This window comes from Lipotes vexillifer, unplaced genomic scaffold, assembly GCF_000442215.2.
Source record: "Lipotes vexillifer unplaced genomic scaffold, Lipotes_vexillifer_v1.1 scaffold242, whole genome shotgun sequence".
NCBI lineage: Eukaryota > Metazoa > Chordata > Mammalia > Artiodactyla > Lipotidae > Lipotes > Lipotes vexillifer.
Genome location: NW_006771376.1, coordinates 1456675 through 1480334, shown reverse-complemented (window position 1 = coordinate 1480334; position 23660 = coordinate 1456675). Strand labels below are relative to the sequence as shown.

The 23660-nt window shown below is 45.3% G+C and overlaps 2 protein-coding genes across 2 annotated transcripts; both read left to right on the top strand.

The window, feature by feature from the left end:
- Positions 1-255: 255 nt before the first annotated feature.
- On the top strand, positions 256-855 carry RPP25 (ribonuclease P/MRP subunit p25). The gene has a single exon (XM_007446694.1). It carries the CDS (start codon positions 256-258, stop codon positions 853-855), a length of 600 nt encoding a protein of 199 aa, XP_007446756.1.
- A 10383-nt stretch (positions 856-11238) lies between these two features.
- Positions 11239-22469, top strand: COX5A (cytochrome c oxidase subunit 5A). The gene is made up of 5 exons (XM_007446693.1): positions 11239-11430; positions 15666-15782; positions 17552-17673; positions 19534-19656; positions 22304-22469. Exons 1-4 carry the CDS (start codon positions 11325-11327, stop codon positions 19645-19647), a joined length of 459 nt encoding a protein of 152 aa, XP_007446755.1. The 5' UTR covers positions 11239-11324; the 3' UTR covers positions 19648-19656; positions 22304-22469.
- Positions 22470-23660: the final 1191 nt, after the last annotated feature.

Sequence of the window (23660 nt, the reverse complement as noted above, 5' to 3'; positions counted from 1 at the left end):
GTAGGGGCGGGGCTCCTAGGCTCTCAGGCGGGGCCTCAGCCAAAGGCGCGGAGAGCGCGGAGTAGAGCAGCGCCCAGTGGAGAGAAGTGGAAGACGAGGATCGCACCGTCCTAGCCCGCCCGCCAGCGTCCACGCAGCTCCCTCACCCTTACCCCGGCCGGCCCTTGCCAGACGCAACCGGCCGCCATGCAGCCCCGGGGCTGAGGCGGCCCAATGGCGAAGCCTGCGTCCCCGCGGTCCCGGCAACGACGGCGCATGGAGAACTTCCGTAAGGTGCACTCAGAGGAGGCGCCGGTGGGGAGCGGGGACGAGGGAGGCGGCCCGGGCTCGGGCCCCTTCGCAGACCTGGCGCCGGGCGCCGTGCACATGCGGGTCAAGGAGGGCAGTAAGATCCGGAACCTGCTGGCCTTCGCCACCGCCAGCATGGCGCAGCCAGCCACGCGCACCATCGTCTTCAGCGGCTGCGGTCGGGCCACCACGAAGACCGTCACGTGCGCCGAGATCCTCAAGCGCCGCCTGGCGGGTCTGCATCAGGTCACGCGGCTGCGCTACCGGAGCGTGCGCGAAGTGTGGCAGAGCCTCCCTCCGGAGCCCACGCCAGGTCAGAAGCCTGGCGAGCCAGCCGCCAGTCTCAGTGTCCTTAAGAACGTGCCCAGCCTCGCCATCCTACTTTCCAAGGATTCACTGGATCCGCGCCAACCCGGCTACCAGCCCCCGAGCCCCCATCCTGGCCCCTCGTCCCAGCCAGCTGCGTCGACGTCCAAGAGGAGTCTAGGGGAACCCGCAGCTGGAGAAGGCTCCGCGAAGCGGTCACTACCTGAGCCAGGTGCTGCTGAAGAGGACCAGACTGCCTGAGACCTCCAGCCTCTGGGCCACCTAGGCGGGCTGGATCTTACCCCCAGAGCTTCGACCTTGAGATGTACCTCCAGCCTTTCGTGCTTTGGTACTCTGGAACCCACGACCTGGCAGCATGGACCCCAAGGCGACAAGAAGGGGACCCCAGGGAAGCTTCGTGGTGGGGTTGCTCCTTCACCTATGTGGACTGACAACACAGAACTGCACCTTCAGCTTTTCTGAACCATACGGGGACCTTCCTCAGGGAGGGAATGGTGGGCAGTGGGACTCTTGAGCCTTGCTCAGGACCCCCAAGGGTTAAAGGCACCTAGGATTCTTGAAGTGGGCCTGGAGGGTGGAAGCTGAGGAAGGCTCCTGGAATCACCCCACCACTGTCAGCAGAGGGCAAGGGGTTGGAAACCACGCCTGAGGGCAGCGGATATGAGTTGTGGGGGTGGCCTGTTGTGCCCCTCACCTAGGACACAGTTTCCTTTCTAGTTTCCCTTTCCCTGCTTTTAAGGAGCATCCTGAGATCATGCTGGCAGGGGCATCTCCATAGGTTCTAGCTCTTTTAACATCCCCCTTTCCCCATGCTGGCCCAGAGGGAGAGACCCAGGACAGAACTTCCCATGCTTCCTCCCCTGAGCCCCACAGCTAGAGTCTTGCTTCCAATAAAACAAACACAAAAATGGCTCTGTCCCTGGGTTTTTTCCTAACCAGTTGCCTGTGCAGAGACTGCTCTGGTCTGCCCCCTTGTGTCTCAGTCCCCTCCAGCTTGTATCCTTAGCCTTTGGAGTCTTAGGGGTCAGACACAGAAACTGGACAGCTTCAAAATGGTGCAGGGGGCACATTACCCAGTCCCCGGCTTCTCCCTCTTTCTCAGCCCTCCCTGGCTGGCTCTAGCTTCAGGGCTTGTGGCCAGAAGGGGACCATTTTCACCTTACACATTACTACTAAGGGAAAGGGAGCAGCACATTGCTTTTCCGGATGGGGAAGGAAGGTGAGCATCGATGAACTCTCCTGTCACTGCCAAGGGTGGCAGATCCAACTGGGGTCCCTAAACCTGCAGCCTCCTGCCAATAGACAGCCTTATCCAGAAAGCTGGCACAGAGCCCCCCCATCCCCATGGATAGGATCTACCCCTCACTGCTTTCTCTCTCTGAGAAAGGACAGCACACCCTTGGGAGAGGGGGAGGAGAGACGGAGCGCAAATCCACTGCTGGAAATTACTATTCAGCAGAGAAGCTGGGACTTGGGTTGTGAATCACTGCAGGCTCCCTGATAAGCTGCTGTCTCCAGCCCTGCACAGCTGTCTGTTGAGAGATAATGGCCTTATAAGCCTTTCTGCCCAACTCCAAGTAAGGTGGGAGGGTGGAGAGAGTGCTGTGTACTGGAAGCACTCTAGCAGGTAGGGCGGCAGCGGCGGGGGGCACATAGCCCTGGGATCTCAGGGGACCTGCCCCCTTGCAACTTAAGAGCATCCTTGCAAAGGAGGAGATGGGGAAGTATGTAAGTCACTTGGTAGGCAGAAACCTGAAATAAATCCTGCTGGTAACAAGAGGTAGGTTTCTGCAGTTGACAGAAGGGGCTCTTCGGGGAGTCCACCCCCACCCCCCTAACTCGGCTTCAGCTTTGGATCAGAGAGCCCTGCCATACAGATTCTGACACTGGTTGCCCTCCCCAATTTCTTGTTCTTGATAAGTCCCTAGGAGGGCCAAGGGGTTTGGGTGTGCTTGTCTGACTCTCAGGGGTGGCCCAAGAAGTGTGGAGAGAACGTAAACTATCCTGACAACTAAGGTGCCCTGGGCTGGCACTGGGCGTCTGCATCTAAAGTACATGATAAAACTTGGAAGAGGTCCTGCATGGTAGGATCTTAAGAGAGACTGGTCTTGGTTCTGGAAAAGGGCCAACTTTCCAAGACCACCAGTGTCTGAAGTCCCGATTGCCGGGTCACCAGGACTATGCAAGAAGAGACTTTCTTTTTTGATGCCTTGGGTCAGGTAAGTCCCCTTCATTTTGTTGCCCAACCTTCAGAGCGTTAACCTGTTCACATGTGGGCTGTTTCTGCCCCCATGCTAGAAAGCAGGTTATGAAACTGGCTTTCTTTTGTGCACCTCTACTCGACCCCAGCAGCTTCAGTTCCCAGGATTTTGATAGGTGCTCATGGGTGCCAATGGAACCCAGCACCTGTGAGCTCCCCACCCCTGCTTTACTGGACCCTCTGGCCCTGCTGACTCAGGAGCAGGCTCCAAAGGAAGGTGACAGATATCCCTATACATCCCCACACCCAAGGCTAAGGTGGGAACCTGAGAAGTGCTGGAGTAAGGCAAGGAGTGGCAAGGGGAGCATCTCAGAGACGCTCACTCTGAGAACTGACTAGTGGCAGAATGGGAGGGAGTGGGAAACTCCACTACCACCACCACAACCGTGAGACCTCATCTTTCCAATAGTGGCCTCTAACCAAGAGCTTCCTGGGCCCTGCCTTGGGGCACTTCCAGGCTAGGGGTGGCAGTGAAGACTCACACCCACAAAACTGTCCCGTCACACAATCAAAATCCATTTGGGAACATAAATGTGTATCATCCAAGGCCAGAGCATGTGGTCAGATGGGCAGTGGACCACCAACTGGACCTCGAGGGACTTCATTATTATGCCAAGTCTCAGTCTAGGCACAGGGTGGGACTGGGGTGGAAGAATCAGAATAATCAGACATTGTTTCTGCCGCAACGATGTCCCAGTCTAGGAGAGAGAAAAAAGAAAGTTACAGCACAATGCAGTGATAGTGGGAAAAGGGAGCTCTGAGAAGAGGCATTTAATTCACTCAGAGGTGCTGATGGAGCTGGTTCCCCAATGATCAGAAGGAATTAGCCAGCTGGACAGGACTGGACAGGGAATTCCAGGCAGAACACAGAGAGGTGATGCTTGTCTGGTGTTGAGGCAGCCACAAGTGTCTGAAGGAAGCATGGCAAGAGGCAGGTGGGACTGGAATACCAGGTGGGAGCTAAGTCACAAGGAGCCTCCCTGAATAAAGGGGAGGGGGCAGGGAGTGGAAGCCAGGGAGTGCCCTGGTCTGATTGATGTTTGAGAAGGATCCCTCTGGCACCTGTGTAGGTGGGAGGTGGATTGGAAAGGGCCTGACTGCATTCCATATACTGCAGGGAGATAGGAGATGGGACAGTGGGAGTGGGGACAGAGATGGGGACAGATTTGAGAGCTACCCAGGCTAGGTAGGATTTCACTGCCATTACAGCCAGGATAGAGAAGGGTTTCTCCTTGTGGCTTTAACCCTAGCTTGGCCAGGACTTAGCCTGCCTTCCTGGCATCAAACAATAGATGGATTTTGGTGGGGAAGGGGAGTGAGGTAGGGGGGTCCACAGTTTCAAATTGGTAAAAGCTTTAGAAGCTCTTGTCCACTGCCCATGAGTGTGCCAGGACATGTTCACTATACAGTTGGGGGAAGACCTGGGTCAGACGCTCCCACCCTGCCACACCCATCTCCCCTACCAGCTCCCTTCATGTCCCAGCCCCCACTCCATAGTTCTGCAGTTCGGATCATTGCTATATCCATACTGGCCACTAGGGACTCTCTAGTCCCCTCTATTTCACTGAGATGTTGAAATACCTACAGGTCTCCCAGAGAGAAGGGCAATTGAAGAAAGAGAAGGAAATATACTCACAGGAAGGTCTCCTTGGTGACACCAGGTTTCTTCCTGTCAGAGCACAGACCTTAGTTTGTAACTGTGCCCTCATTATTGTGAACCTCTGGTTGTCAGTCACCCCAGTAAACCATAAGCCATGATTGAATGGATTCTGCCTGCCTTACTCCCTACCCAGATCTTGGAACACAGGAAGCCCACAGAGAGCTGTTGACTGAGCAAGTAAAGACTGGCTGAACCAGATTTCTGAACTGTTCTGATGCCACATCAAAGTGCTTAACTGTCCAGCCCCATAAACAGTGACCAAATGTTCCCCTTTTCCCCACCACTGCTTGTCCCCTATCCCCACCGTCTGGGCCCTTGGGTTTTACCTTCTCTTTGAAGAAGCTAAGGGTCACCATGGTGATATCCAACTTGAGGATTCTGACCCCTGCTGACTATTATAGATACTGTGAGTTGAACTGTGTCCTTCCGAAAGGTATTTTGAAGGCTTAACCCCTGATACCTGTAAATGTGACCATATTTGGAAATAAGGTCTTTGCAGATGTAATTAATATGTAAGGTGAGGTCATTCTGAAGTAGGATGAGTCCTTAATCCAATATACCCTTATAAGAAGAGGAGAAGAGGGGGCTTCCCTGGTGACGCAGTGGTTGGGAGTCCGCCTGCCGATGCAGGGGACGTGGGTTCGTGCCCCGGTCCAGGAGGATCCTACATACCGCGGAGTGGCTAGGCCCATGAGTCATGGCTGCTGGGCCTGCACGTCCGGAGCCTGTGCTCCGCAACAGGAGAGGCCACAGCCGTGAGAGGCCTGCGTACCGCAAAAAAAAAAAAAAAAAAAGAGAAGAAACAGAGACAGACACGTAGAGGGAAGAATGGCATATGAAGATGGAGGCAGAGATTGGAGTTTATGCAGCTGCAAGACAAGGAATGCCAAAGATCACCAGCGAACAACAGAAGCTAAGAAAAAGGTACAGAATGGAGTCTTCCCTAGAGCCTTCAGAGAGAGCATGGTCCTGCAGACATCTTGATTTTGGACTTCTAGCTTCCACAACTATGGGAGAATACATTTCTGTTGTTTTAAGTCACCCAGCCTGTGGTACTTTGCTAAAGCAGCCCTAAGAAACTAATACAATAGCTATTCCCACCACCTTCAGTGGGAATAGGGAAAAGGAATATGGGGTGTTTGCCAAGGTCCAGTCTTGCATGGACAGAGGGTCTCTGCAGGTTTCTGCTAGCAAATATGAAGCCTGGTGTCATATTGAACAGATCATAGGCTTTGCAGGAAATGAGACTGACTCTGATCTGGAGCAAGTTAATTCTTCTCTGAGCCTCAGCTTTCTCATCTACAAAATGGGACAGATTGCTGTGGGGACAATACCAGGCTTCCCAATCATTCATCATCAGAGTCACCTAGGGCACTTGTTAAAAATATAGATTGTATGTTATATGTTAATTATACCTCAATTTTTAAAAAATACAGATTGCCGGGGCTGAACTCCAAAGCAACGGGATCAGAATATCCCAGGAAGGACCTGGAAATGGGCAGTTCAATTAAATCCTCAGGTGATTTTGATGATTAATCAAGGCTGCCTAGTCCCTGAGATAATATATAGAAGGAGCGGCACTCACACTGGTAAGAGACCCAAAGCTAAATCCCCTTATCTTTCCCTTCCCATTCAGCCATGGAGAGAAACTCAACTGTTCAAGAACTGTTGAGAGCTGCCCCCTACAGCTGGTGCTGGAAAAGAGAGTCTCTTGGCTCAAGGAGCTGGGGGACACAGGAAGAAACCTTTAGGAGAGCAGCTAATGAACTCAGAACACAAAGTACCCCTGCCCTGGGCTCTGTTTCCTGATTGGAAGCTGTGGGTGTGGGGCTTAGTTCAGACAGCTACAAAAACTCAGCTTTCTTTGTTTAAAAAAAAAAATTATGGGCTTCCCTGGTGACAGTGGTTGCTGCCGATGCAGGGGATGCGGGTTCGTGTCCTGGTCCGGGAAGATCCCACATGCCGCGGAGCGGCTGGGCCGGTGAGCCATGGCTGCTGAGCCTGCGCGTCCGGAGCCTGTTCTCCGCAAGGGGAGAGGCCACAACAGTGAGAGGCCCGTGTACTGGAAAAAAAAAAAAAAAATTATAAGGATGTGGAAACATGGAACCTACATACATTGCTGGCAGGAGTGTAAAATGATGTAGGCTGCTTTGGAACAGCTTGGCAGTTCCTCAAAAAGTTAAACATAGACTTACCTTATAACCCATATAATACTCCTAGATATATATCCAAAATAATGGAACACGTGTCCATACAAAAACATGTCCACAAATGTTCACAGCAGCCTTATTCATAATAGCCAAAAAGTGGAAATAGCTCAAATGTCCATAAACTGATGAATAGGCAAACAAAATGTGAAATATCCATATGATGGAGTATAATTCTGCCATAAAAAGGAATGAAGTACTGATTAGTTGGAGGAACCCTGAAAACATTATGCTAAGTGAAAGAAACCAGCCAAAATAACATTCATATTTATATGAAATGTACAGCATAGGCAAATCCATAGAGCCAGAAAGTAGATCAGTGGTTGCCTAGGGCTGGTGGGGTAGGGGGAATGGGGAATGACTGCCATCGGGTATGGAGTTTCTCTTTGGCGTGATGCAAATGTCCTGGAATTAGATAATGATAATGCTTATACAACATAGTGAGTATACAAAAAAACACTGAATTATACACTTTAAAAGGATGAATTTTATGGTTTGTGAGTTATATCTCAATCAAAAATGATATCCTTGGGCTTCCCTGGTGGCGCAGTGGTTGAGAGTCCGCCTGCCGATGCAGGGGATGCGGGTTCGTGTCCTGGTCCGGGAAGATCCCACATGCCGCGGAGCGGCTGGGCCGGTGAGCCATGGCTGCTGAGCCTGCGCGTCCGGAGCCTGTTCTCCGCAAGGGGAGAGGCCACAACAGTGAGAGGCCCGTGTACAGCAAAAAAAAAAAAAAAAAATGATATCCTTTAATGATGTTCTGATCATAAAAGAAATAATTTAGGAAATTACATAAGTATTAATTAATTAATTATGAAAAAGTACTATTAGAGCTCTCCTACCCATACTGGATGGTGGTCCCCCACAGGATCACCTTTGAAGGCTCCAGCCACCCTTTCTCCCTGATTCCCAGGTAATCTATATGGTGTGTTTGTCCCCCCCACCCCCCACCTCCATGCCTTGTCCCTCGTCTCACAACCTGCCATGCCCTGGGAAAAGAACTTTCTATAATTTACAACAGAAGAATACAACACTCACCATTTATTGAGCTCCATTTATTGAGCTATGTCCAGCCAGGACATAGTATTTTACATGCATTATCTTATATAATCTTCCCAATAACCTATTAAGTAGGTTCCATCGTTATTCTTTTTTTTAATATAGATTTATAAATTTATTGGGACTTCCCTGGTGACACAGCGGTTAAGAATCCGCCTGTCAGGGCTTCCCTGGTGGCGCAGTGGTTGAGAGTCTGCCTGCCGATGCAGGTGACACAGGTTCGTGCCCCGGTCTGGGAAGATCCCACATGCCGCGGAGCGGCTGGGCCCATGAGCCGTGGCCGCTGAACCTGCGTGTCCGGAGCCTGTGCTCCGCAACGGGAGAGGCCACAACAGTGAGAGGCCCGCGTACCGCAAAAAAAAAAAAAAAAAAAAAAAAGAATCCGCCTGTCAAAGCAGGGCACACGGGTTCGAGCCCTGGTCCGGGAAGATCCCACATGCCTCAGAGCAACTAAGCCTTTGTGCCACAACTACTGAGCCTGCACTCTAGAGCCCATGAGCCACAACTACTGAGTGTGCGTGCCGCAACTACGGAAGCCCGCGCGCCTAGAGCCCGTGCTCCACAACAAGAGAAGCCACCGCAATGAGAAGCCCGCTCACAGCAACGAAGAGTAGCCCCTGCTTGCCGCAACTAGGAAAAGCACAGGCTGTAGGCGCACAGGCTTCAGTAGTTGTAGCTCACGGGCTCTAGGTGCACAGGCTTCAGTAGTTGTGGCACGCAGACCCAGTAATCCATTTACTTTGAATTAATCAAAAGAGAGATAATGCTGGATGTGCCTGACCTGATCAGATGAGGTCTTTAAAGGAGGGTGAAGTGTCAGAGGTACTCTCCTGCTGGTTTGAAGAAATAAGTGGTGGTATTGTGAGAGGGCCTATGGAGGGTCCATGTGGTAAGGCCCTGAGGGTGGATTCTAGGAGCTGAGAGTGATCCTTGGCTGATAGCAAGAAAAAAATGGGGACTCAGTCCTACCACTGTAAGGAACTGAATTCTGCCAACAACCTAAACAAGCTTGGAAGAGGACTCTGAGCTCCAGATGAGACTACAGTCCTGGCTGACATCTTGATTTCAGTCTTGTCAGAAGACCCTGAGTAGAAAATCAGTTATGCTATGAAGGCATAACTGACCTACAGAAACTGGGAAATAATAAATGGTTATTGTTTTAAGCTGCTTAGTTTGTGGTAAATTGGTATGCAGCAGCAACAAAAAAAACCTAAAACAGGTGATGAGGGCTTAGAACTGCCCTCAGAGTAGCAGGGGATTCAGAATTTGCTGGGAAGCTAGCAAAGCCTACCTTTATGGGTGGTGGGGAAAGAAAATTTCTGGAGTCAGACAAAACTGGCCTCAAATCTAACTAAGCACTACTGTTTATCAGCTGTGTGATTCTTGGGCAATGTCCTCTGAGTCTATTTCTTCATCCATAAAATAGGGATAAATACTTATCTCACAACAATGTTATAAGGCTTAGATGGGATAATAAATAGTTTGTAGCATGCAGTGGCACATAATAAATTATGGTCATTGTGACGGGACACGCTGTCCCAGAACATACAGTTTAGATTGTAATACTTGGAATTAATGATGAAATGTTTTGGTTTAAAACTGTTTGTACTATAACTACTTTTATTGCTAACCACTTGACTTGGCTTCTGTGGAATTGAGCTTTGCTTGCCAGCATAATGTGAACAGGAAGACACTGGGTTCCAGATGGCCGACCCAATAATTCAAAATTAGAACGCACATCTTGTTACCCTGGGATATAAAAACCACACCTGTACAAGACTCGGGGTCTCACCCTTCTTTTGGTGAGGCCCCGATCGGTTTGTGCTTTTGTGCTTAATAAACTCCTATCACTAATCTACTCTTGATTTGCACTGGATATTAGTGTTCTGTCTTGGTTCTGATTTCTCTCCGGGGGAAGTTCGCAGGTGTGTGCGAGACCGCAACAGTCATAATTGTTTCTAAAAACAACAACAACAAAAACGCACAACACTCCTGTAGCCAATCTAAGGTCCTGTAGGCCAAGTGGAGAGACTGACAGCAGAGGCCAGTTGGGATTCAGTTGCCATATACCCCAGTGGGTTTTTTGTTTTGTTTTGTTTTTTTGGCTGCGCAAGGCTTCAGGGATCTTAGTTCCCCCACCAGGGACTGAACCCAGGCCATGGCAGTGAAAGCGCTGGGTCCTAACCACTGGACTGCTACGGAACTCCCAGCCCAGTGCTTTCTTTTTTTCTTTTTCCAGTTTTTATAGTTTTTTTTTGTTTTTTTAATTCTTATTGGAGTACAGTTGATTTACAGTGTTGTGTTAGCTTCTGCTGCACAGCAAAGTGAATCAGTTACACATATACATATACCCACTTCTTTCTAGATTCTTTTCCCAGTGCTTTCTTAATTATGGGAGCCCTGACCTCATCCTGAGCTTCCAGCTCTTGGAGATTTGATGAATATTAATTGAAATCAAAGAGGCGAAACCTTCCCCAGGTGTCCTTTCGTTAGGTTGGTGGGAGAAGTTCAGGACAGGTGCTTTGAAAAAAAGCTTTTTTATCACTTTCCCAGCCAGGTTCATACCCCCTAAAGCACTGCTAGGTAGGAAACAGAGAAGGGCCAATACTGACACCCTGGAGACAGGGCCTAGAGTCAGGAAGTGGAGAGTGAATGTCCATCTTTTCTTTCCTCAGATCCAGGGATAGACAATGAGGGATAACAAGAGATAATGAGACTTGTCTCATTAACTCCTTGTGGCACCGAGATAATTCAGGCCTGGAGAATGTGGTCTCACTGCCTAGGAGCTCAAGGTCAGAATGCAGTTAGTGAAGCCAGATTAGACGTTAAGAGTCTTGGAACTTAATCAACCGCCTCCTGTAGGGACTGGGGGAGGGCCTTTCACCAGAAATATCCAGGTGAGTCCTGGGACTGGGGATTAGGTGAAAAGAGCCTCGATTGCCAGCAAGGAATCTAATTTCTGAGCCCATTTCCTTCTCTGTAACGTCAAGTGGTTGGACTCATTTTTTGAATGCTTGCGGGTTTGTGGTATAAGAATAGTTACTAATAGGGTCCCTTATAGGTAAGCAGTCGTTCTGTCCCACTCGTTCTCTTATTTTAGGCTCAAACAGGGGGGTAAAGCAAAGAAGGTATTTTTATAATAATTTGTCGTTGTTATTGTTATTGTTCCCATGTTGAGGTGCTAGAGTCGCCTCCCGAGCCAGACTTGAACCACGCTACGGTCCACTGACGGCTCTTCGCCTTCTTCCTTCCATCCTAGCTCCATGATCGCCGCTGCAGTCCACGGGACCAGCGAGTCGGCGGAGAGCGGGGCCGAAATAAATTGTCCTGAGCGCGCCGCCGTAGCCCGCCCGAGGCCGCGTGGTGCCCGCTTCCGCCAAGGCGCGAACTCCGCAGTGGGCGGGCCCTCACGCTCCGCCCGCCGTGCGTCGGTGCGTGAGTCCGGCCCCCACGAGCTGGCGAGCGGTCTTGAGCTCACACCCGGCTTCTCCTCAGCCTTATCCTGCGCGCCGCCATCACCGTCATGCTAGGCGCCGCTGTCCGCCGCTGCTCGGTAGCAGCAGCCGCAGTCGCCCGGACCAGCCCTCGAGGCCTCCTGCACACCACTCCGGCCCCCGGCCCCGCCGCCGGTAAGGCCCCCGCCTGCCACTGTCCGCGCCCGCGTGTCCTTGCGGTGACCTGGGCCCCCGCTGCCACGCGAGGGCAGGCTTGCCCAGAGGCCTAGGTCCTGCCATGCGGGCCGGCGGCCGAACCTGGTGACCGCTGGCCGTTCTCTCCGCCGCCTCGAGTTGTGGAGGACTCGAGGGCGCGCCCCCGGGGCCTCCCTCGGCGTGACTTCCTGGTGCGGGCACCGCGGACGGGTCAAGTGTGGACCTGCTCTGGGCGCCAAGGAGGGGGCGCAGCGCACCTCCAGCGCGCACCGAACCCCTTCGGTCCCCGGGCCGTGACCTTGCTCCGGCGCTGACCCCGTGGCCACCTGACTGGGAGTGGCCACCGCCGGCCTGCAGCGCTTCGGCGAAGGTGACATTGAGCTCAGGGTAGGGGCGGGGGGGGTGGTCCCTCCGGGGACCCCGGCACCGCCGCCCCCAGCGTCTTCCGAGAATGCGTTATACTTCCGTGTGGAACGAAGTATAGTCGTTTCATCCGACATTTCTCGGTTAGCGTTTTGTCTGTCACTTTCTCAGAACATTCTGTTCTTTTTAGAGACTGCTGTGCCACGTTCTAATTCTTCCATTTTTACGATAGATCGACGTGTGTGGTTGTTTCCTGAGGTCTGGAAGAAAGCCTGACTGTTGATAGGTCTTATGATAAGAATATTACTCTTTCGAAAATTGGGTACCACAGACCCAGGAGTACTGGCTTCTACAAACATGGGGAAGCATTATTTTCGGCTTCCGGTTAGAAGCCTGATTGTTGGAGTATGAGATGGTCTGCTGATTGCTGTCTCTCATTTTGCCTTCCCCTTATATGTGTTCCGGGAAACTTTGTGTCCAGCACGGAACTTTTAATTATTGTAACTGCACTTTGATTTTGGTCCATGATGGTAGTATATGCGACATTATGAAATTTGGCCCCTAAGCATGCATATTTAAACATGTGAACTCAAACTCTTAGTAAGTTTGGACATAGTGATTTATCTTCTAGGCACTCTAGTCACCCTCTTAGTGTAATTCATAAAAAGCTTTATTTTACGTGTTGTCCTGTAAACCTAAATATTTGCCACAAGGAGGCAGTCTTGGTTACATTTGTGTCAGCTACTTTCTAGCTGTGTGACCATAGACTTATTAATTAAACCTTAAGACTCAGTTGTCTCATCTGTAAAATTGGGATAATATTTAGTAGTTGTGAGGTTTAACTGAGATAATGTAACTCTTAGCACCTTTCCTGGCACAAATGCTTAATACATATTTGCTTTTTTATAGTGCATTTCATTTTTGCATATTATAGGTGAGGTTTGTTATCAATATGAGATGAAGAGGTTTTATGCAATTAAAAGTCAGAAAGGACTAAGATTCTTGGATGAGGCTATCCAAGGTCAAGTGAAAGAGCTCTGGAGGGGTTACCTGAGGGGCCTCAAGTTTGCTGTAGGTAAGTAGCAACCCAAATTCCATATTTGGTCCCAGGAGAAATCTCCAACTTGTAACAGAATTGTTTTCCAATAACTGCTGAATTACATAATTAAATGTTTTGAATAATGGTTAGATTCTCTAGTCAACCGTTAAAAGTTACACAATCCTGGCACCTGTCCTTACCCTGATAGCTCTGAAAAGGTGGGAGGAGTTTCCGCTTTTCCTTTCTTGGTGCAGGGCTAAATTTAAGTAGCACTTTTTATTACCTTCCAACCTTTTCTGCACCACTCCCACATTTATAGACTTCCAGCCTTTGGACCCCAAGGTTCATGACTGCTCTTAAGCCTTACACCTCTGCAACCCTGCCTTTGAGCTTGTTCATGTACCCTCTGCATTATTCACTTCTTTCCATTACTCCTAGAATCACCACCACCAAAACGTCCATTCTCTGAGCCTTGTCTGAGCTGATTAGTTATTGAAGGGGATTAATGAGCCCCTTCATTTTTCTAAATATATTGTTAACCTTTTTTTAAAAAAAGATTGCTTAACCGAATGCCAGAAAGCAGTGTTAGAAATAGATTTTTAGATTGTAGCCCTAGAAATGTCCCAATTTTTTACAGCTGCTTCCTTTTCCCTACTCTGGAATCTTTAGTTTATATAAAAGCACTGAGTAATTGTTTTCCAAAATAATTTACTATCAAGCCTCAAAACTAGGTGGAAATGCTGTACTTAAGTAGGGGTGGTGTGGGGGAGGGAAAAGATGCCTATATAGTTTACCTAAAAATCAAAATGTTAAGCATGTTCATAATAACTACAAGAATAGATCCTGCTCTGCCCATTACTGGAATTAGGAATATAATTTAAACCATGTGGGAAAGTATCTTTTTCCCAACCTGGAAGTTATGTGTGTTCCCAGTGCTTGCTTGGTATTCTAAATACTTGTCTCATACAGGGTTTTTGTTTTTTGTTTTTGAATACAACCAGTTTGTAATTTGGGACTCTCAGAAGGAAAGTGAACAAATTGTCAAAGGTGATCCATTGATCTCCCTGTCTAGGATTTGTAGTTGCTAGCCATCTTTTTCATAGTTAGAAAACAAAACAAAGCCACGGTCATCCAGTGAAATCCATGCCCATGCCCAGCAGTGAGCAAAAGAAATTTGTTATCATGAAATGCTTTTCTGGGTGGTTGGAGAGAATTATATACTTAATTTTTCTTGGGTAAATACTTAGAAGTGGAACTACTGGGTATGGTAGGTGTGTATTTAACTCGATAAGGAACTGGTAAACAGTTTATACTTCGATTATATACTTACACTTTATTCTGCTAGGGATAAGTTTAGTTTTTAAAAAAAGTAGTTTACAAATTTTTGGTAACAGTGGGCTAAAGCGTTATTTTTGGTATGTTAAGCCTTTAAAAATAACTAGAAATTATACCAAGCTTGTCTAATTCATATAACAAGAAATGTAATTTGAAGAATGTTTTATTTCTATAAATTAGAATTTCCATAAATAGAAGATCAATTAAGACATTTCTAGATAAGGATTAATTTAAAGCTACCATTCATTGAGTACCTACATACAAAGTACTAAACCCTGGGCAAAGTGTTAGCTTGCTTTCATTTTTAATCATCATACTCTACTAAGGTAGTAGTATCCTCATTTTATACATAAGGAATATAAAACGTGAGTTAATTTTACCAGGGTCAAACAGTGGGAGAGTGAAGGGCCTAGAAGCATCTGACCACTAGGCTCTGCTGCCTCCTAAAACCCAAAGGTAAAAATGCCTTTTCCCACCTCCTGCTCCATTCAGAGGCTGTTTAGATAGAATTCAGATTTCTTAACTCCCAATTCACTGTCCATTTGATAGGCAGAAACTAAAAATGGGAAGGCTTTTCATATGGTACTAGAAAGGGTATATTGATTGAGAGCAGAATACTGAGTGTTTCCTATTTTCTTGATAGTGTTATATTAATAAATCTCACTTCTTAGAAATCTAGTAAAACTTTTTTCCATTGGGTGTAAGTCACTTTTTTAATTAGAATTTTCAAGGAGGGGGCTGTAGTTTGATAAAACAATTTTTAAATTACCATTGCTTTGTCAGGATGTATAATTTATTTTGGGATATAATTTAATGGAGAGCATAAGTTTTTTTTTTAATTTACCAAGAAAGTGTATCTTATAAATTTGCTTAAGAACTAGAATGGACATTGTTTTATTTTATTTTTGGCCACACCGAGTGGCTTGTGGGATCTTTGTTCCCCGACCAGGGATTGAACCCGGGCCCTCGACAGTGAAAGTGCAGAGTCCTAAGCACTGGACCACCAGGGAATTCCCAAGAATGGACATTATTTTAAATTAAGAATTAATAATTGCTTATAAAACTAAGTGTATAAAGAAATAAAGTTTTTCCTTCCAAAGATAACCACTGTTAACAATTACATGCCAGCATTACACATTAGTGGGATAAAAGCATGAACATACATACATAGTACTTTTTGTTCTACTTGCTTTAATGTGCTTAATTTTTAAGATTTTTTTCAAATCAGTACATAAGATTTGTTTCATTTGACCTGTTGAATAATTTTCCTACCATGACATACATAGCTGATTCAAAACTTAATGCATTGAGTGTATTTAATACCACTGAACTGTACATTTAGAAATGGTTAAGATGGTAACTTTTATGTTATGTGTATTTTAAGACACACCAAAAAAAGAAAAACAAAAAAACTTTATGTATTGGCAAGATATGTCAATATAATATACATTGAAGTTTTTCTCTCTCTCCCCTATAGCTATCCAGTCAATTCGCTGCTACTCCCATGGGTCACATGAGACAGATGAGGAGTTTGATGCTCGCTGGGTGACATACTTCAATAAGCCAGATATTGATGCTTGGGAATTGCGTAAAGGTAATTGGAACATAGGCATATGTGTCTATTTTAGTATAGAGTTATGAACTGCTGTGTAGTCTTCCACTACTTTGTTGAAAGTAACTACAGTTAACCCTTGAAAAACTTGGGGGGTTAGGGACACCAACACACACCCCCACATAGAAAATCCACATATAACTTTACAGTTGGTCCTCTTTATCCACAGTTCTGTGACCAAGGTTCTCCATCTATGGATTCAGCCAACTTCGGATCATGTAGCACTGTAGTATTTATTGAAAAAAATCCACGTGTAAGTGGGCCTCTACAGTTCAAACCCATGTTGTTCAAGGGTCAACTGTATTTTGAAAACATGTATCATGCAAACTGGGGATTGTCATGCATCTTGCAATTAGGAAAGTTTATAGTTTCCAGAGTAAGTATTTCCTGTAAAGCAGGGTTTTAAAGGAGGCACAGTTGACATTTTGGGCCAGACAGTTCTTTGTTGCAAGGGCTGTCCTTTGCATTGTAGGATATTTAGCAGCATCCTTGGTTTCTACACACTAGATGCCAACACCCTCACACACCCCCAGTTGTGACAACTAAAAATGTCTCCTGGGGGCCAAAATCATCACTGCTATAGTGATAGGCCGGGGTGAGCAAGATTTAACAGTTGTGTAATTTTTAGATAATTTACGCAAGTAGTCATTTGGTTCTCTTCCCCTCTTGGTAATAGTTTGGGATTTTTGTTATTTTTATTCTCAGTTATGATTTGTCTTGCCCTGAATAAGAGTCTGATCTGAATAAGCTAGAACTTGTTTATCCTAAATTTGTAAGTACACATTTAACATAAGTAAGTTGCATTAATAATAACCAGGCTAGTAGACTGGTAGATAACTAATTTTAAGTGTAAGAAGTTTATCTCAGACCAAGAGTTCATTCTCTATGACTATATTCTAGCATTGCAGTCACTGGTGTCCTTCGTTTAAATATTTTAAAATAAATAAAAGAAAGAAACCTAAGTGCTTCATACTTCTCTGCAGGAATGTAATGACACCATTTTGCCGCACCTGGGGAAATTCTTATTGGATAATCTTGAGTAAAGAATGAAAAGAACAGCAGTTCTGCATTCCCATTAAGAGAATCTTAAATTTTATGATGCATCATTTTGTGCCAAGCCAAAAGGAATCATGCCCAGTCATTTTCTGGTTGAATGTTTGTGACTGTGTGCTAATGGCTCTCTGTATCTCCTTAATGTCCTCATTTGGGCTTCATTACCTCTCCTTAAGCATTTCTGTGGTTGTTTTTAGATTATTTTCCAATCAGATCTATTTTAAAGCAATCACAGTACATACATCATACTAAGAGTTAAAGATATAAGTTGAAAATGGCCCTCTTGTTTGAAAAGAAACCAGCTACTTTTGAAAACAGGGTTTGCATTTAAGAAAACTCTTGAGGTTTTTTTCCTTCCGTCTGCATGCTACTGCATAGTTCTTTTCACTAACTCACTGTGGAAGATCCACTGTGATCTCATTATCTAGAATATATTATTTTTGGCTGCGCCATGCAGCTTACAGGATCTTAGTTCCCTGACCAGGGATCGAACCCAGTACCCTGGCAGTGGACCCGCTGAGTCCTAACCAGTCCTCCCTAGCCAGGGAATTCCCAATTATCTCATTTTAGAGATAAGAGAATAGAGGCTCAAACAGACAAGATCTCATGTCTATGGTTCAATAAAAATACAGATAACTAAATCATAGTTTAAGTGAGGATATTCCAGGTTGATATGACCCCTCTTTTTAATTTGACAGGGATGAACACCCTTGTTGGCTATGATCTGGTTCCAGAACCCAAAATCATTGATGCTGCTTTGCGGGCATGCAGACGCTTAAATGATTTTGCTAGTGCAGTTCGCATCCTAGAAGTTGTTAAGGTCAGTAAAATAACAATGCTAAAGTTGTTTTGGAAGTAGGTGGACTATTGATTAGGTATTAGCATATTCTGTGTTTCTGAATTTGTTAAAATACCTAAAATTAGTTCTTATATAGCTAGAGGGAATGTACATTGCGGTTACAGTCTTTTTGGAGGGTGGTTTGGTAGAATTTATTCAGAGACTTAAAAATTATGCCTGATACCCATTTGTTCAGCAATCCCATTTGAGAATTTACCTTAAGGAAATAATTAAGAGTGTACAGTTTATCTTTGTGCTGTTTGTGATATGAAATTAAATGTTGCTAGTGGTTTCTTAAGGTGGGACTTCCCAGAAGAGGTTATTATTCATGTTGTAGAAATGTGTTTAACATTAAAGATATTCATAGTGTATTAACTGAGGGAAATTATGAAATAATTTTTGCAGTGTATCACCCCATTTTATTAAAAAGTATAGAGAGAATGATCAAAATGTAAGAGGATATACACTTATTCTCCTCCCTCTTATTTGATTATAGTTTCTAATTTTTCTGTAATGAACAAATTAATGCATGGAATTTTAAATAAGAATTTTAGCAAATACAGCTAAGGGACCTAGAGTTTGTTAAAGACAAGAGTAATAGCTTGGCACTGTCTTAGTCCATTTGACTTTTTTAATATTTGTCCCTGAGGAACAAATATTATGACAATATAGGTGTGATTGTATGTTATGGCGAGTATTCATCAAAACTCTCTTGCCTTGGAAATAAGTATTCTCTAAGCGTGGCTCTCCGTGAAAAGACATTGTGTTCTATAAGAAAGAAATTCAAGGTCTGTAAGAGGGAAAGTATGATATTACTTTATCTAAAATGGGTAGGATAATTAAGGGTTCTGTAGGCTATCAATCCATTCAGCACCAGTAGTTAATTCAGTTAGGGTCTCAAATTGAGGCAAATCAAAAAACTTTTTTCTGTGATAATTTAATTATTACTGTTGCCTGCTAGGCATGTTTAATTGCCTTCACAAAATTCTGTCATCACCTTCTTTTCCAGTAACTCAAGGCTTTAAAATGTTTTTTCCCTTGGGTTTAGTCCAGTTGTCTTAGTTAGTCTCAAGGTGTCTTAAAAACCTACCTTGAATAGTGCCTATATAAGTTTCTGTCTTGCTTTTTTTTTTTTTTTTGGCTGCGTCGGGTCTTCGTTGCTACGCGCGGGCTTTCTCTAGTTGCAGCGAGTGGGGGCTACTCTTCGTCGAGGTGCGCGGGCTTCTCATTGCAGTAGCTTCTATTGTTGCAGAGCACAGGCTCTAGGCACGTGGGCTTCAGTAGTTGTGACACTCAGGCTCATCACTTGTGGTTCGCGGGCTCTAGAGCACAGCCTCAGTTGTTGTGGCTCACAGGCTTAGTTGCTCCACGGCATGTGGGATCTTCCTGGGCCAGGGCTCAAACCCGTGTCCCCTGCATTAGCAGGCGGATTCTTAACCACTGCACCACCAGGGAAGTCCCAAGTTGCTGTCTTTTTTGAACAGATATGTTAACTTAAAAGTAGGTGACAAGGGCTTCCCTTGTGGCTCAGTGGTTGAGAATCCGCCTGCCGATGCAGGGGCCACGGGTTTGTGCCCCGGTCCGGGAAGGTCCCACATGCCGCGGAGCGGCTGGGCCCGTGAGCCATGGCCGCTGAGCCTGCGCGTCTGGAGCCTGTGCTCCACAACGGGAGAGGACACAACAGTGAGAGGCCTGCGTACCTCAAAAAAAAAAACAAAAAAGTAGGTGACTTGTATGCTCTGCTACTAGCCTCTGCATATGTGATTAAAAGCATTTTCAAGTTCATTTTGTTAATAGAGACAGCTTTTCAGAGCTAAATGTGACTATTTTCTTTGCCATCAGGACAAAGCAGGACCTCATAAGGAAATCTACCCCTATGTCATCCAGGAACTTAGACCAACTTTAAATGAACTGGGAATCTCCACTCCAGAGGAACTGGGCCTTGACAAAGTGTAAACCCCATGGGTAAGCTACATACCTGAAAAAGGCAGGAAAGAATCCAGGGAGGGGTGAGTGAGTGGCATTTCAGTATTCTCAGAGCAAGACCTTTTCGTGGCCTTTTTAGAGGCTGTGAGCTTAGAGATTGAGAGAGTACCTTTGATGATTAATTTAAGGAGATAGAATTGTTGTTTCTAGTTGTCATAATTATTCTTTTACTGGCGTAAAGGCAAGTAAAAGCCTTATTTTAAAATCTACATAAAATATTTCAAGCATAATGAGTAGCATAGGGGATAAGTATAAGCACACCCAGATTTTGAGATATTATTATTTTTGCCATGTGTGCTTTAGTTTTCCCCCTCCCCCAAGAAATGACAGGTTTCACATAGAGTTGAAGCCCTCTCTATACCTCTTCCCTAATTCCAGCCCTTTAACCTCCCCCAACTAAAGGTAATCTACTACATAGAAGGTGTTCATCATGCATGCTTTTATACATCTGTTTATTTTTAATAGGGTTTTATTGATTTGATGATTCTGTTTTTGTGTGCCCATGTTGGAATATGATAGTTAAGTAATATTCATTGATAATAAAAGCTTATTTGATACCTTGTCCTCTGTGGAAAGACAGATTAGGTAATAAAACGAGCCACAGGATTGCCTGGGTAGTAATCAGTATGCAGAAAATCCTTTGTAAAACAGAAAATATATAAGTAAAAAGTCATATATTTATTTTATTTAACAAACACACATAGTGTATATAACTCTTACTATGTGTCAGGTACTGTTTTATGAGCTTTATAAGTATTAACTCATTTAATCCTCAAACAGTTCTGTGAGGTACTTACTATTATTATAATTATTCCCATTTTACTGATGAGGAAACTGAGGCACATTGTCCAAGGTCATACAACTAGTAGAGGAACCCACATTTAAACCCAGGCAGTCTGGCTCCAGAGTCCATTGCTTTTACTATGCCACACGTCCTTTGCATTGCAGTACTGAGGCATTTACTAAGGCCATACTCTTACTTCTCAGAGGTAAATGATGAGGCTTAAGTAGAGGATTTGCTTCCTAAGAGTAAGAAGTTTATTTTTAAAAGATGGAACTAAACTATCTTATAAAAGTTTTAATAAAAGTGGACCCAAATTATTTAAAGAGCTAGTATCAGACTCCTCACAAGATAAAGAGCCGGGTTAGGATACCATTAGTGAACATCTAATTTCACACCTAATAAACACTTATTTAAAAATCAGGGCTTCCCTGGTGGCGCACTGGTTAAGAATCCACCTGCCAATGCAGGGGACATGGGGTTTGAGCCCTGGTTCGGGAAGATCCCACATGCCGTGGAGCAACTAAGCCCGTGCACCACAACTAATGAGCCTGCGCTCTAGAGCCCGCGAGCCACAGCTAAAGCCCGCGCACCTAGAGCCCATGCTCTGCAACAAGGGAAGCCACCTCAGAGAGAAGTCTGCACCATAATGAAGAGTGGCCCCTGCTCGCTGCAGCTAGAGAAAGCCCATGCACGGCAACAAAGACCCAACGCAAATGGATGAAGAAGATGTGGCACCTATATACAATGGAGTATTACTCAGCCATAAAAAGAAACGAAATTGAGTTATTTGTAGTGAGGTGGATGGACCTAGAGTCCGTCATACAGAGTGAAGTAAGTCAGAAAGAGAAAAACAAATACAGTATGCTAACACATATATATGGAATCTAACAAAAAAAAAGGCCCAACACAGCCAATAAATAATTTAATTAAATTAAATTTTTAAAAAATCTTAGAACTCAAAAAGAATCCCTACATTCAATCTTCTGCTGACAAAGTGAGCAGAAAATGCCTGAGTTTTTTTATTTTTTTTTTATGGAGCTTTTTAAACATTTTTTTTTTAATTAATTAATTTATTTATTTTTGGCTGTGTTGGGTCTTCGTTTCTGTGCGAGGGCTTTCTCTAGTTGTGGCAAGTGGGGGCCACTCTTCATCACGGTGCGCAGGCCTCTCACTATCGCGGCCTCTCTTGTTGCGGAGCACAGGCTCCAGACGCGCAGGCTCAGTAGTTGTGGCTCACGGGCTTAGTTGCTCTGTGGCATGTGGAATCTTCCCAGACCAGGGCTCGAACCCATGTCCCCTGCATCGGTAGGCAGACTCTCAACCACAGTGCCACCAGGGAAGCCCTGCCTGAGGTTTTGTAATCCAATTTTGAGGTCTCTTCACAGCTTGCTTTGGAGCAGGAGTCTTAATTTTATCTTTGTCCACCCCTATGCCACTACCACCACCTCCTCCTCCTCCCTGAAGCCAGATAGCTCATCTTTGTAAAACGTGGAAAGGCTTTCATTTATCAAGTATTATTCCTAGGAGTCCAGAAGATCTTTGTTATGTAGGATATTTTGTAGCAGCAGTAACACTGTACTCTTTTACTTAAAATGTTTTTAAGAGGGCAACTCCCCAACACTTTTCTGATAGGAAAAGAAGACTACCCCAATAATTACCAGGTGTATGATAACAAAAAACTAAGCAGTTAGTACCTGGTGTGTTGATTGCAGGCAGGATTAAGAGCAGAAGAGACGACACAGAGACAGTGATTTTCTTGGGCTGTTGCTCTAAAGGTTATTTTTAGTAAGATTCCTACCTTTTCTTTATTTCCTAGCTAATTTTTCATGTTTTCTCTTACAGATGGGCTTCCTAAGGATTTAATGATAATGCTACTTGATTGTAAACAATCACCTGGAAATACTGATGAAAACATATTACCTTATTTGAACAAGTTTTCCTTTGTTGAGTACCAAAGCATGTAATGTAACTTGGACTTTAATAAAAGGGAAATGAGTTTGAACTGAAATTAGGTATTGTTTCATGTGTTTGCATTGAAAAGCAAAAAAATGAACTATTATAGGGTCATTGGTTTCACTGGTTGCCGTGTTATATGCTGAGAGAACTGCTTCAATTCTCTGGAAACCACCCAACATGAAAGTCAGCTACATAAACATATTTGGGTGCACTGGCTGGTAAATTAGTTAAAAATTAAAAGTCATTTATATAGAATTTTCTTGCTGACAGGCCAGCAAGTACCCTGGACTTAGGGGATTGGATGTCCGTGGGGATAGATCAAATTGTGTACCTTCCCAAAAATGGGTGAAATAAAGTTTTAAAGTGGTCATTAAGATAGTCTTGAGGATGTGCTGATAATAGCCAGCCTCTTAGTGCCTCTTTTTTTCCCTACCTGTTCTTCCCTCGCAGTACAGTATTAGCCTTGGACATCGAAGACTTTGCTGGGATAGATTTGGAGGCTTTCTGCTTAAAGAACTGAGTGAATGAGGTTTGGTTTTTTTTTAAGTAATTTTATTTATTTATTTATTTTTTTGGCTGCATTGGGTCTTTGTTGCTGCGTGCAGGCTTCTGTCTAGTTGTGGCCAGCGGGGGCTACTCTTCATTGCAGTGCACAGGCTTCTTATTGCTGTGGCGCACAGGCTCTAGGCGCACAGCCTTCAGTAGTTGCAGCACGCGGGCTCAGTAGTTGTGTCTCGAGGGCTCTGGCGCACGGGCTTAGTTGCTCTGCAGCATGTGGGATCTTCCTGGACCAGGGCTCGAACCCGTGACCCCTGCGTTGGCAGGCGGATTCTTAACCACTGCGCCACCAGGGAAGTCAAGTTTACTTGAGATAATAGAATACACAAATCCTGTCTTACTTTAGAAGCCCCATAATAGTAGAAACCAGCTGCTGGATAAAGAGGTTTTAGGTTTGAGTGACTTATAATACAGCCAGTTCAGACTGCAGCATCAGGCGAATTGGATTAATAGTGGGTTGAAATTAAGATGTCTTCTCTCCTAAAGCCATGTAATGAAATGTTAGTAAAATCAGTTTTCAGGGACTTCCCTGGCGGTCCAGTGGTTTAGACTTCGTGCTTCCACTGCAGGGGGCATGGGTTCGATTCCTGGTCGGGGAAATAAGATCCTGCATGCCACGTGGTGTGGCCAAAAAAAGAAAAAAAAAATCAGTTTTGGTAAGATTTAACACAAATGACCTTTTATA

What these genes read in the sequence shown, in the direction of transcription:
- RPP25 (XM_007446694.1), top strand. Translation starts at nt 256, where the DNA reads ATGGAGAACTTCCGTAAGGTGCACTCAGAGGAGGCGCCGGTGGGGAGC.
- COX5A (XM_007446693.1), top strand. Translation starts at nt 11,325, where the DNA reads ATGCTAGGCGCCGCTGTCCGCCGCTGCTCGGTAGCAGCAGCCGCAGTC. An exon ending in GGCCCCCGGCCCCGCCGCCG is followed by an intron (nt 11,431 to 15,665) that starts GTAAGGCCCCCG and finishes TCTCCCCTATAG; the next exon opens with CTATCCAGTCAATTCGCTGC. An exon ending in TGCTTGGGAATTGCGTAAAG is followed by an intron (nt 15,783 to 17,551) that starts GTAATTGGAACA and finishes TTAATTTGACAG; the next exon opens with GGATGAACACCCTTGTTGGC.